General features: G+C 39.3%; 1 protein-coding gene across 4 annotated transcripts in view; it reads left to right on the forward strand.

The window, feature by feature from the left end:
* LOC127962020 (CD48 antigen) overlaps nucleotides 1-14,346 on the forward strand; it is a 31,150-nt gene that overhangs the window by 620 nt on the left and 16,184 nt on the right. For 2 of the 4 annotated variants that reach the window (XM_052561420.1, XM_052561422.1), the window contains exon 2: nucleotides 231-310. In XM_052561420.1, coding sequence (XP_052417380.1) covers nucleotides 231-310 — 80 coding nt within the window. Of the gene's footprint in view, nucleotides 1-230; nucleotides 546-3,836; nucleotides 3,939-7,347; nucleotides 7,405-7,643; nucleotides 8,987-14,346 lie in introns of those variants that run through there. The other 2 variants (XM_052561427.1, XM_052561421.1) reach the window with 2 other exon arrangements.

Consider the following 14,346-nt stretch of genomic DNA (forward strand, 5'->3'; position numbering starts at 1 on the left):
TCATGCAGAGCTCTTTGTTAATGTTACACAGTTTGTGATTATTGGACAATTCGTGAGAGAAAATTAATAAAAATTAACGGTCAGAGTGAGAAATGAATTAAAAACAATCTAAATTCTGCTTCGTTGGAAACAAGGTGTTTCCCTTTTTTTCAGCAAAATAACTAAACATTCCTCAGATGCAAGCTCGTTCACCGTAACACCGTATCACCGGATCTCTCTTATTTTCGCAGCGAGCAGCAGTGAAGAAGACATCACTGGTTACAGTGGCCAATCAGTCGTCCTGAAATCTGGAGCAGACAGATCATGGAACCTCAGCAGAGTCCAGTGGTCCATTTATCAGAACACCACATTCATTGCGGGTCTTAAGAATGGTGAAGTGGTTATTTACCAGTTTTGGAGACATCAGGGTCGACTTGAGATCAACATTGAAACTGGAGATTTAACAATCCGTAATGTGACCGTGGATGACAGCATGACATACAATGTGGCTTTGGTCAAATCAGATGGCGGGCGGAGCCAATCTAAAGTTCGTCTCACAGTTCGAGGTAAGCAGTCTCCAGTGTAGTCAACAATCTACTTCTGCTTGATGACTGTGGCTCCAGATTGAGTAACTGATATAATGTCCTCCAGAAAGTCTCAAGACACCAGACGCTGTTCACTATGTATTATGTATTAAAGGGGTTATTCAGTGTTTTTCCAAGGCCTGATTGTGTTTATGGGGTGCAGTCTAACGTGTCTTAATACTTTGTTAAAAAAACGCATTATTCTCTACATAATTTGACTATTTTGCACACAGCTCTGTGACTTCTCTAAGAAATGGGCTGATCATAGAGCATCACAGTCCCGCCCACAGCCCGAGAGAGCTTTGGAGCCAGAAGTAAATTTCCCATTCATTTCTCCCATTGACTTTTGGAAAAATCGAAAATAATTTTAGAGCATGTCTAACCAGCTACGGCTGAAGTCATAAGCATATAACACATCATTTCGAGTGAAGAAAATCCATAAAAAGTAAAAGGTACAAGACTGTGTACATATTTTCATTTAGAGCGAAGGAACTACTCATCCCATAAACCACCGCACCTCACTGAATTCGACTGAAGCCACAACCGCGAACCAGGCGGCAAGGAAGTCGACCGGAAGTTGAAGTCGGCTGGGTGCCGCCATCTTGTAGCAGAACTTCACTTGCGTTAGCATTCCCATTGACTCCCATTCATTTTGGCGTCACTTTGACAGCGAATAACTTTACATCTGAGGCGTTTAAAGACTCCATTTGTTCATTATTTATTTCTAAAGATACACGACAATGTATAAATGGCTCCATTACGTTCTATGTTACATTATGGCCCGTATAAACAGTTTTTGAAAAATAGACTAATGATTGCGTCATAACCACTCGACTCTCTGTCGCATTACCGTACAGACAGGAGGAGAAGCTCGCAGGCAATTAACTTAATATGGCGTACTGGCGTTACATTTTAAAATACTATACAAAATAATTAATCAGAATACTTACTCCTGCTCACTCACGACAAAGAACTCCCCGCTCAAGCTCGCCGTCTCTGCAAGATTAACGATGGCAGTTTGCATGCACGGACACGCTTCACTCAACTAACGTTACATGACCCTATCTAAAGTGGTTTTCTCACTTTTGAACACTTTTGTTTTCCTCCTTGAAAAAAGCCATCATGGCAGCCAAGGAGATCATGATTGCACTGATAAGTCTACCGTGCAAAAACGCAACACAGGTTTTTATTTTATTTTATTTTTTTATTAATGATCTTCACGGACCTTTGCGGGGTTTAACCAGACGGTTACATGAGTTCCACCAATCAGATGCATCACTGTGGGATTGTGGGATTGTTCAGGATTGTGGGTAATGAAGTACTTATCCAAGACATTGCGAATAGGCATTTATCTCAAAACAAGGTTAGTGCCCCATGAACCTTTGGCGTTTATATGAGCTACTACTATAGGTTAGTACAGCCGTAGCTGGTTTTAAGTCTACCATGTATGGTTATGTTTTTATGGCTTATACCCCAAATGTCAATGCAGAAATTGCATTGAATTTTTACTTCCGGCACCAGCTGTGGGCGGGACTGTGATGCTCTATTTCCTTTTTTTATGAAGCCACTCCCTCAGAAATAGGCGATGGGCTCTGATTGGTTGTCTAGCCCAGTGTGTTAAATGTCCCGCCCCTCACCTCAGCGTCATGTGCTCCGTTTGATTTGTAAACAACTGCATTGTTAATATCGCTTATCAGTTTACAGTAGGTCAAGGTTTCTTAAAGGGATACTTCACCCCAAAATAAAATTTTTGTCATTAATCACTTCCCTTGTGTCGTTCCAAACCCGTAAAAGCTTAGTTTGTCTTTGGAACACAATTTAAGATATTTTGGATGAAAACCGGGAGGCTTGTGACTGTCCCATATACCAAGTAACTTACACTGTCAAGGTCCATACAAGTATGAAACACATTGTCAGAAAACTCCATCTGCCATCAATGATTCAACTGTAACGTTACGAAGCAACAATAATATTTTTTGTAAGCGAAGAAAACTAAAATAACAACTTTATTCAACAACTGTGTCTCTCCATATCTGCGTAGTGCCATTTTGGTGAATCTGAGCTGTACGCAGACAGCTTACACCGCTTTTCTGTGTCAGCCTCGAACAGCAACACTGTTTTGGCCAACTACAGCTAAATACTTGTATAATGCCATCTAGTGGTTAAACAATGGCATTAAATATGAATATGTTTGATAGTCAATGCATCAATGTTTAGGGGTTAACTAAAATGAATAGGAAATATTTTGTCTAAATGAATATAAACTATTTAAAATTGTCATAATTTAAATGATTGACATCTGCGGATTTATCATAAACATTACTGGACGACACAGGATTAGTTTGTCATTATTTTCACTGATCCTCCGTATCAAATGTAGAAAATATTAAATACACTAATGACTGATCTCAAACGATCAGAATCTGTTTTGTGTTATTCTCTTTCTCTGTTGGACTATACATGTGTATTTGAGAGTAAGTTTATAATAAATCATGAGCTGGATTTAGTAAGTAGTTAATAGTGAATTAATGATAATATACCTGAAGTAAAGGTATAACACATTAACAAGACATGAGCTGCTATTAGTGTTTGAGTTATTAATAATGAAAAATGCACAGAGAGGCCATTACCATAATCAGTGTCACACAAACACAGGAACTCTGACTTTTTTTTCTGACTGAAAGAGCTCTGTCTTCTTTGCCAGATTCCCCCAGATCTTCACTGACTGTGACTCCAGACAGTCCTGTATTCACTGGAGAGACAGTCAATCTGACCTGTGTGATTGAGTCTCACAGTAACAGGAGATATGAGAGGTATAAAGACACAGACAGTGTAATGTCACAGACGTCTGATGGTTACACTGTAAACAGAGACACTCTCACTATCAGAGGAGTAACTACATCTGATCAGGGTCAGTACTGGTGTAGAGGACAGAGAGATCAGAGACCAAACTCATCACAGGACAGTAACCGAATACATCTGTCTGTTAATGGTGAGGAAATACTGTGATAAACTAACATTACCAGGCACTACATGATGAACAGATGCACAAAAGTAATTATCAGTTTGGTGGGGTTAAACACACCTGCTTTTAGGAAAACAGGGTTTAGGCCGGATACATAGACATAAACGCTATCTTTCTGATGAAGTGTTATATACAGCAGGGACATGAGTGTAAAGTCAGAAGTCCGGAAATAATGACTGATTGTATGTATCTTTGTAATATTATCACACAGTATGTGACTTACGATCAGATCTGAATGTGTCTCACAGCTTCATCTTCTCTTCTGGTCACTGCTGTGGTTGTGGGATCGATTGTTTTCTTGTTGATCTTCATCTCTCTGCTGCTGCTGTGGAGATACAAGAAGAACAAAGGTGTTCATGACATGATTAATACAAGTGAACAGAAACACATGAAAGATGCAGACAAATTGAGATGCCCTGCAATTCACTTTACGAGCCGTTTAACATCAAATCTGCGCTGGATATTAATATCCAAACTATAGTGAAAAAAAAAAAACACTACTAATTAGCAAAGACACTTCTCTTTTCAATACAAATAAGGCTTTATTAGATAAATCTAAGTCATATAAACTAATCTATCACATAAGCGCACACACACATTCACACAAGTTGCAGGAAGATAGAAAGTTATGAAAAGATGAGTTTAAGAGAATGAAAATGTGAAATCCAAAGTTTACAGTAATACGTGAAATTGCATAGACATGAACAACCATCAATCACTTAATTAACCTTCGCATTGAGTTCCTCAATGAGTTCAAGTTCAAGTCTGCTTTATTGTCAATTCTTCCACATGTACAGTACATACATACAGAGAATCGAAATTGCAATACTGTCAGACCCCTGGTGCACACAGATGACATTAACATTAAAGCCTAAACATCTAGATCAAATATAAAATGTCGATACAATTGTACAATAAGGGACTGCTAAAAAAGACATATAATAAAATTAAAAATAAAGTTAAATAAAGCAGCACAAGAAAGAGACTGGCCTGGAGACTCCACAGTCTCCTCCCTGATGGCAGCAGACTGAAGAAGCTTTGTGATGGGTGGGTGGGATCACCAGCGATGCAGAGGGCTTTGCGGGTGAGACGGGTTCCATAAATGTCCTGGAGGGAGGGGAGAGAGACACCAATGATCTTCTCAGCTGCTCTCACTATGCGTTGCAGAGTCTTTCGGCAGGACGCGTTGCAGGTGCCATACCACACAGTGATGCAGCCCATCAGGATGCTCTTGATGGTGCCTCTGTAGAAGGTGTACAAGATGGGGGGCGGGGCTCTGGCTCTTCTCAGTTTGCGGAGGAAGTAGAGACGCTGTTGTGATTTCTTGGCCAGTGCTGCTGTGTTTTCAGTCCAGGAGAGGTCCTCTGTGATGTGCACACCCAGGAACTTGGTGCTGCTCACTCTCTCCACAGTCGCACCGTTGATGGTCAGAGGAACATGCTGAGTGTGTGCTCTCCTGAAGTCAACAACTATCTCCTTCGTCTTCTCCACGTTCAGAGAGAGATTGTTGTCACTGCACCACCCAGCCAGGCGGCTCACCTCACTCCTGTAGTTTGCAGACTTGATGTGATGCATTTCTAGCTGTTCAGAGCACTTCATGAGGATCGGGGTAAGTGCAACAGGACGGTAGTCATTGAAGCAGGATGGTGATGGCTTCTTCGGGACTGGAATGATGGTGGTAGTTTTAAAACGTGGGAACAACAGCCTGACTAAGTGAGATGTTGAAAATGTCTGTGAAGATATCAGTGAGTTCTGCTGCACAGTCTCTCAGTACACGCCCAGAGATGTTGTCAGGACCCGAGGCTTTGCGTGCATTGATCCTGCTGAAGGATCTCCTCACGCTGTCTGGGGTCAGCATCATCATCTGGTCGCCGGGAGGAGATGGAGTCTTCTGTGTAGTGGTGCTGTTTTGTTGCTCAAAGCGAGCGAAGAAGGTGTTCAGCTCATTTAGCAGAGAGATGTTTTTGTCACAGTCTGTAGACCTCACCTGTCATCCATGGCTTCTGGTTGGCCCGGACAGTGATGGTTTTTGTGACCGTTACATCATCAATACACTTGTTTAGGCAGTGACAGTCTCTCAGTACTCCTGGAGGTCAGTGGCGTTATTGCATGTGGCAGCCTGCTTAAACAGGTTAAAATTTTATTAGATACGTGCATCTCCGGTGTAAAGGGGGTTCCCATTTGTTGTTGTTGAAAGGGGGTTTTCCCAATGTCGCTGATTGGTTGGAAGTTCTGTCGTCACTGAAGTGACGTCTTGGGAAGCCCGTGGTGGGGCGTCATCTGAAGATGCAGAGTTGTGTGGGGTGGCTGAAGTTGAACGGGAAGAAGAACAAAATTTAACTCAGAACACAAACTCTCAAATGGAAAAGAAAAGAAGTAAAGTTTGACGAGACTAGGTGGTGTTTCTTCTCATCTTGGCTAGTAGCAGCAGGCGTGCAGGCCGAAGCACGCTGGAACAGTGATGACTAAAAGCAAAGCTAGGAGCAAAAGCTAAAAGCAAACTAAAAACAGGCATGACTAATAGCAGAAGCAAAGCTAAAAGCAAAGCTACAATCTAAAAACTAAATGTTATGGTTTCCTGAGGATTTAAACTGGCCTGTTGGCCACACCTCAAATGTTGTCTTGACCAATCAGATATTGTTTTGGCTCGGGGGTATCATAAATCATATGTTATCTTATCAAGCACATGGTCCGATTTTTCCCGCTCTTGCAGGGTATAATTTTGGACATTATTCATATAACAAGAATATGATACATTTGACAAATAACTGATGGTCAGGACTGTTCCAAGCTAAAAGATTCAAACGCCTACATACTAAACATGAATATGAATCCTTAAGCTATCCAATAGTTATTAAAAGACAAACACAATAAGTGATTATAAACATGATAGTCAAACGTGTGGGTTACACACTTGTGTAGTACTCTCTTGGGTTTACATGTGATGTCCGGCGTTGCATCTCAATTACTTGCCCCAAATTTGACAATCTCTTCTCCGAATTGAAATTGTCAATAATTGTTCTAATGGTGTTAATTCTGAAAGCTGTTCTGTGAAAGAGTTGGTTGGTTAACTTGTTTCTGACTCTGTGGCAAGGAATGATATATGACTTCCTGTTGTCTTTCTGAGGAAATCGACTCGTGTTTCAACCTCAGTCCTGAAACGACTCTTTAATGTGTCTGGTTCGGGTCTGATACGCCACATAAACTTTTTTTAAGGTCATCTAGAGCCATTGTTCTGAACACTTTGATTGATCCTCTCTTCTGTATTACTATTAATACTGATTAAAACATTATTATTAATATTAATACAGATATTAATACTGCAGGACCCAGTGATCTGGTTTATGCAAAGATTGATTTACAGGACAAAAATAAGACCAAGGACAAAGGTAGACACACAACAAACTGCATTTGGACACAATGATTCATCACATTTAACTCTGAAAGAATAATTTTAAAGACTGATAGAAACAATTCACTTGTTTAGAAACACAAAAGCACACATCATTCACATCTGTCTGTTTCACTGGTTCTGCTTTCCTGAATTTAGATCAGAAATAAAACCGGTTTATAATCAGAGTCAGATAACCAACCTCTTTCATGACAGCTGCTGGACTTACTAATATTCTGATTACAGATCATGTGAAAATGTTTAAACTAATAATATAGCCTAAATATTTTACAGAACCTGCTAATAAAATAAAATAATTATGATTGATTATAATTATTTTATTGTTATTGATCATTTGTGTTCTTCAGGTGCTGATGCTGGTGATGAAACTTGTGCTCAACCTTTGAGGAAGAAGAATAAAACATGTTAGAATTCTCTTACAATCGCACAATAATTTTTACAATAACTGAAAATGTCCGTTTGCACTCGTTCATGCAGATCGTGGCATGCATTGATTCTCTTACATTATAAATCTGCTTTAAGTGATTGAGTTATTTGTGATGATCAGAGGTTCATTGTGATCTTAAATCTGTAAATCTTCAACAGAATGAGCTCATGATTCAGATCATAATGCATCATCTTGTATCTGTTTTATCTGTTAAAGGTCTCTGAGTGCAGTGAAGACAACAGACGGCTAAAAGAGATTCACAGCAGCAGACACAGTGACGCTTGCATTGCTTCAAAAATGAATCTGAGTGAACTGCTTACACACGTGCTTGATTCAGTTACTTTAGAGATACATATGCACTGTTATCTCTAAACATATTACGTAAGCTAAACAAATGGTTCTGTAGCATATTAATTAAGATCCAGCGCCAAATGCCAGCTCTCATCAGAAAATATCAGTTTTGTCTGGTAACTGTAACGCCACACACGCAGAGGAAGACCTCACCTGAATACTGACTGTTCATCGCTCCCTCTGCGTCTACAATCGTTTCATGTTTGGCACTATTTAACACTGTCTAAAACTGCCTGTTTTCATGTTCTTCTTGGATTGCCCCTTTAGATTTACTGCCTGATTGGACAGATGTTTGTGTTTAACCCCTTCACTTTCCTACTCATCTCTGCCTTTTGGATTCCCCTTGTGTATGTTGAAAGATCGGACTGCCATTACGGTACTGACTCTCTGCCTGGTTTGAACGACTCTTTCCCTAATAAACTTCTGCAAATGGATTCTAATACTGCCTCAGCCAGAGAACAACTCTTTAGTAGTCTAAAACCCAAAACCTGTTCACAGAAGTCTGGTCTGGTGCCCAAAATGCCCCAAACTGTATTAACAGTCTTCTATCAGAGAAGAAGCTGACTGAAGAAAAACCCAGAGAAGAGCAGAACAGCAGACGAAGTGATGATAAAGAAGCAGAGTTTATTGAAGAATCTTAGTTGTGTATGTTTTAATTCTCAGACTTCATCTGACCAGCACAAATTCAACAAGTTCTGTTACACCAAACTGATCCACAACAACATCCCACAAACCTTGAGTTTCCTTTCCCTCGGATCTCTGATTCATGAAGTGAATCATGACTTTGTGATCAGAGACACGACAAACAACAAGCGCTACTCTACACTGCTCAAAACTGAGAAATCCTTTAAATATGAAAACGTATTTACCGATTGTGAGTGAAAATTATTGGTCACAGGAAACAGTCCTCGTCCTCCGTAAAATGCGTTGCACACATCTGATTATTTGGATCACACAGAACCTGAACAAGCACGGCTCTTAGGTACGCTTTTTTGTTGGATGTTGTCTTCTCGTAGCTATGTGAAAAATATCTGTCTGTCTACACATAAAGGGTAAAACTTTAACAAGTAGTGATGGGGCTTTCAAAGCACTGCTTCGTGAAGCTTCAAACCTTTTGCAAATCATTTGTTTCAAAACAGTAGATTGCCGAATGTATTAAACTGCCAAAATCACATGATTTCAGTAAAATAAGCTTCATTACATCATAACTGTGTCTAAATATTTCGAAATTTCAATGGTTTTCCATCTCTGTGAAGCTAGTGTATTTTGAGTTCATTGAGATCGCTTCCCAGCGGCGAAACATTGAACCAGCGTCTATGGATTTTACCTGATCTTGGATCAGTTTCATCAATGTGCAGACATTTTTAACAAGAATAAAAGTATGAGAAGTAGTTAATATATCTTTCTGGCCTATATATACAAGCTCTCCATAAACAATACAAGCCCTGCAAATTAATAAAAAAATATTTTAAAAGCCATATATTATACAGAAACTTCATATTAAATGTTATTTTATCTCTTTTTATGGCATTTAATGTATGACACTTTTAATTATATGCTTTTGCATTGGGGTTTTAAAATCATTTTTTATGCATGTTTTAGCCTGAGTTTTTTTGTTGCATTTACACACTTTTGTCCAGCAGGCGTCACCAGCGTGTGATGTTTTTAACACTTAGAAACAGTGAATCATTGTGTGAGTCAATTGGTTCACTTGATTCAAACTTAGAAAAGGTTAATTTCTCCCATCACCATGAATCCTGATTCATATTTGAAAATATTTATTTATGTAGGCTACCCCTAGTTTTGATGGCATGGCAAGAACTCTTTCTCTTCTCTAAAGCAGTGCACCATGGTCTCGCCCCTTTTTTTGCATGTTCCTGGGGGGTTTATGTAAATTTTAGGGTGTGTGATGTCACCAACCTGGGAAGAAGCTCGTTGTAGTCCCTACCAGCAACATTACACACTAACTAAAGTTAAAAAAGTGAAATCCCGATCAACCACCCCTTTCAAATTAGTCTCTTTGTTTACTTTCATCATATATTTTTATGGCAACAATCAGACTGGATTATGATTCTGGGCTATTGTTGCTGCAAAGTTTTGTATATGAAATATGGTGCTGTGCAATAATGAACGCAATAATACTTACAGAATGTAAGTAAAATGTAACTAAAATTATAGAAAAGCTGTTGCAATTGTCTGATAGTATTGCAAAAAAACATGTTTTAATAAACTAAAAAAATAGAAGCAAAATATGTAGATATTGCCATAATTTAATAGCAAATACATTAGATTACTTGTTCATTATCTCAGTCATTGTGTAAAAGTAGATCAGTTTTCATTAACCGGGCCGCTGCTATTGTTGATGTGAGGATAACTCAAATAAGAGCAGGACTTACATGAACAGACCTACATTATTCACCTCATGGTTTTACTTTATTCACTCTGTCTGTAATGTGTGCAGCTCTGACTGTGAACAACAAAATAATGCAGTGTGAGAACAATTACTGGAGACATTCTCTGTGAAACAGTCTTTTCAAGAACAAAAACAGATTTAACAACTTGTGTACCAGAGGCCTGTGAGTAGGTACTGTGCAGGTAAACCTCACTCCCCTGATCTCAAGAGATGCACTAGAGACCGGGTTCGAGGCCCACTCGGAGCATGTGCAAGGTGTGGTGGTGAGGAACCAAGAGAGGGGTTACACATGCACTGAAAGAGCAGCTAAATATCTTAGAATGCATCTCTTTTTCTTCCTGTTTTGTGTCTCTGTGTAGAGTTGTGTCTCCTCCCTCATCTCTTCTTGAACTGTGAAATGCGGGAAGTGTCTGATTTAGAGACGCATCTCTGTTAAAACAGTCTGTTAATGTGTCAGTATGGGCTCCAGTGCACTGCCTCTCATGATCTGTGAGTATTTCACTATATTCTACTCTAGTTTTTCTGTTATTAACATTATTCAGATGAAGACAAATGAATGATTGTGTTTAAGAGGCTCTATGAATCTAGCTGTTTATCATATTCTTTATTGTTCAGATTAATGTGATGAAATGTTACAGTATTGTTCTAAATAATAGCAGTACAATGTGACTAACCAGAATAATCAAGGTTTTTAGTATATTTTTTATTGCTACGTGGCAAACAAGTTACCAGTAGGTTCAGTAGATTGTCAGAAAACAAACAAGACCCAGCATTCATGATATGCACGCTCTTAAGGCTGTGCAATTGGGCAATTAGTTGAATTAGTTGAAAGGGGTGTGTTCAAAAAAATAGCAGTGTCTACCTTTGACTGTACAAACTCAAAACTATTTTGTACAAACATTTTTTTTTTTCTGGGATTTAGCAATCCTGTGAATCACTAAACTAATATTTAGTTGTATGACCACAGTTTTTTAAAACTGCTTGACATCTGAGTGGCATGGAGTCAACCAACTTGTGGCACCTCTCAGCTGTTATTCCACTCCATGATTCTTTAACAACATTCCACAATTCATTCACATTTCTTGGTTTTGCTTCAGAAACAGCATTTTTGATATCACCCCACAAGTTCTCAATTGGATTAAGGTCTGGAGATTGGGCTGGCCACTCCATAACATTAATTTTGTTGGTTTGGAACCAAGACTTTGCCCGTTTACTAGTGTGTTTTGGGTCATTGTCTTGTTGAAACAACCATTTCAAGGGCATGTCCTCTTCAGCATAGGGCAACATGACCTCTTCAAGTATTTTAACATATGCAAACTGATCCATGATCCCTGGTATGCGATAAATAGGCCCAACACCATAGTAGGAGAAACATGCCCATATCATGATGCTTGCACCTCCATGCTTCACTGTCTTCACTGTGTACTGTGGCTTGAATTCAGAGTTTGGGGGTCGTCTCACAAACTGCCTGTGGCCCTTGGACCCAAAAAGAACAATTTTACTCTCATCAGTCCACAAAATGTTCCTCCATTTCTCTTTAGGCCAGTTGATGTGTTCTTTGGCAAATTGTAACCTCTTCTGCACATGCCTTTTTTTTAACAGAGGGACTTTGCGGGGGATTCTTGAAAATAGATTAGCTTCACACAGACGTCTTCTAACTGTCACAGTACTTACAGGTAACTCCAGACTGTCTTTGATCATCCTGGAGGTGATCATTGGCTGAGCCTTTGCCATTCTGGTTATTCTTCTATCCATTTTGATGGTTGTCTTCCGTTTTCTTCCACGTCTCTCTGGTTTTGCTCTCCATTTTAAGGCATTGGAGATCATTTTAGCTGAACAGCCTATCATTTTTTGCACCTCTTTATAGGTTTTCCCCTCTCTAATCAACTTTTTAATCAAAGTACGCTGTTCTTCTGAACAATGTCTTGAACGACCCATTTTCCTCAGCTTTCAAATGCATGTTCAACAAGTGTTGGCTTCATCCTTAAATAGGGGCCACCTGATTCACACCTGTTTCTTCACAAAATTGATGACCTCAGTGATTGAATGCCACACTGCTATTTTTTTGAACACACCGCTTTCAACTAATTGCCCAATTGCACAGCCTTAAGAGCGTGCATATCATGAATGCTGGGTCTCATTTGTTTTCTGAGAATCTACTGAACCTACTGGTAACTTGTTTGCCACGTAGCAATAAAAAAATATACGAAAAACCTTGATTATTCTGGTTAGTCACATTGTACTGCTATTATTTTGAACAATACTGTATGTGTGGATTTACATTACATTAAGATTTAATGATTTAGCAGACGTTTTTATACCAGAGGCCTGTGAGTAGGTACTGTGCAGGTAAACCTCACTCCCCTGATCTCAAGAGATGCACTAGAGACCGGGTTCGAGGCCCACTCGGAGCATGTGCAAGGTGTGGTGGTGAGGAACCAAGAGAGGGGTTACACATGCACTGAAAGAGCAGCTAAATATCTTAGAATGCATCTCTTTTTCTTCCTGTTTTGTGTCTCTGTGTAGAGTTGTGTCTCCTCCCTCATCTCTTCTTGAACTGTGAAATGCGGGAAGTGTCTGATTTAGAGACGCATCTCTGTTAAAACAGTCTGTTAATGTGTCAGTATGGGCTCCAGTGCACTGCCTCTCATGATCTGTGAGTATTTCACTATATTCTACTCTAGTTTTTCTGTTATTAACATTATTCAGATGAAGACAAATGAATGATTGTGTTTAAGAGGCTCTATGAATCTAGCTGTTTATCATATTCTTTATTGTTCAGATTAATGTGATGAAATGTTACAGTATTGTTCTAAATAATAGCAGTACAATGTGACTAACCAGAATAATCAAGGTTTTTAGTATATTTTTTATTGCTACGTGGCAAACAAGTTACCAGTAGGTTCAGTAGATTGTCAGAAAACAAACAAGACCCAGCATTCATGATATGCACGCTCTTAAGGCTGTGCAATTGGGCAATTAGTTGAAAGGGGTGTGTTCAAAAAAATAGCAGTGTCTACCTTTGACTGTACAAACTCAAAACTATTTTGTACAAACATTTTTTTTTTTCTGGGATTTAGCAATCCTGTGAATCACTAAACTAATATTTAGTTGTATGACCACAGTTTTTTAAAACTGCTTGACATCTGAGTGGCATGGAGTCAACCAACTTGTGGCACCTCTCAGCTGTTATTCCACTCCATGATTCTTTAACAACATTCCACAATTCATTCACATTTCTTGGTTTTGCTTCAGAAACAGCATTTTTGATATCACCCCACAAGTTCTCAATTGGATTAAGGTCTGGAGATTGGGCTGGCCACTCCATAACATTAATTTTGTTGGTTTGGAACCAAGACTTTGCCCGTTTACTAGTGTGTTTTGGGTCATTGTCTTGTTGAAACAACCATTTCAAGGGCATGTCCTCTTCAGCATAGGGCAACATGACCTCTTCAAGTATTTTAACATATGCAAACTGATCCATGATCCCTGGTATGCGATAAATAGGCCCAACACCATAGTAGGAGAAACATGCCCATATCATGATGCTTGCACCTCCATGCTTCACTGTCTTCACTGTGTACTGTGGCTTGAATTCAGAGTTTGGGGGTCGTCTCACAAACTGCCTGTGGCCCTTGGACCCAAAAAGAACAATTTTACTCTCATCAGTCCACAAAATGTTCCTCCATTTCTCTTTAGGCCAGTTGATGTGTTCTTTGGCAAATTGTAACCTCTTCTGCACATGCCTTTTTTTTAACAGAGGGACTTTGCGGGGGATTCTTGAAAATAGATTAGCTTCACACAGACGTCTTCTAACTGTCACAGTACTTACAGGTAACTCCAGACTGTCTTTGATCATCCTGGAGGTGATCATTGGCTGAGCCTTTGCCATTCTGGTTATTCTTCTATCCATTTTGATGGTTGTCTTCCGTTTTCTTCCACGTCTCTCTGGTTTTGCTCTCCATTTTAAGGCATTGGAGATCATTTTAGCTGAACAGCCTATCATTTTTTGCACCTCTTTATAGGTTTTCCCCTCTCTAATCAACTTTTTAATCAAAGTACGCTGTTCTTCTGAACAATGTCTTGAACGACCCATTTTCCTCAGCTTTCAAATGCATGTTCAACAAGTGTTGGCTTCATCCTTAAATAGGGGCC

This window comes from Carassius gibelio, chromosome B7 (assembly GCF_023724105.1).
Source record: "Carassius gibelio isolate Cgi1373 ecotype wild population from Czech Republic chromosome B7, carGib1.2-hapl.c, whole genome shotgun sequence".
Taxonomy (NCBI): domain Eukaryota; kingdom Metazoa; phylum Chordata; class Actinopteri; order Cypriniformes; family Cyprinidae; genus Carassius; species Carassius gibelio.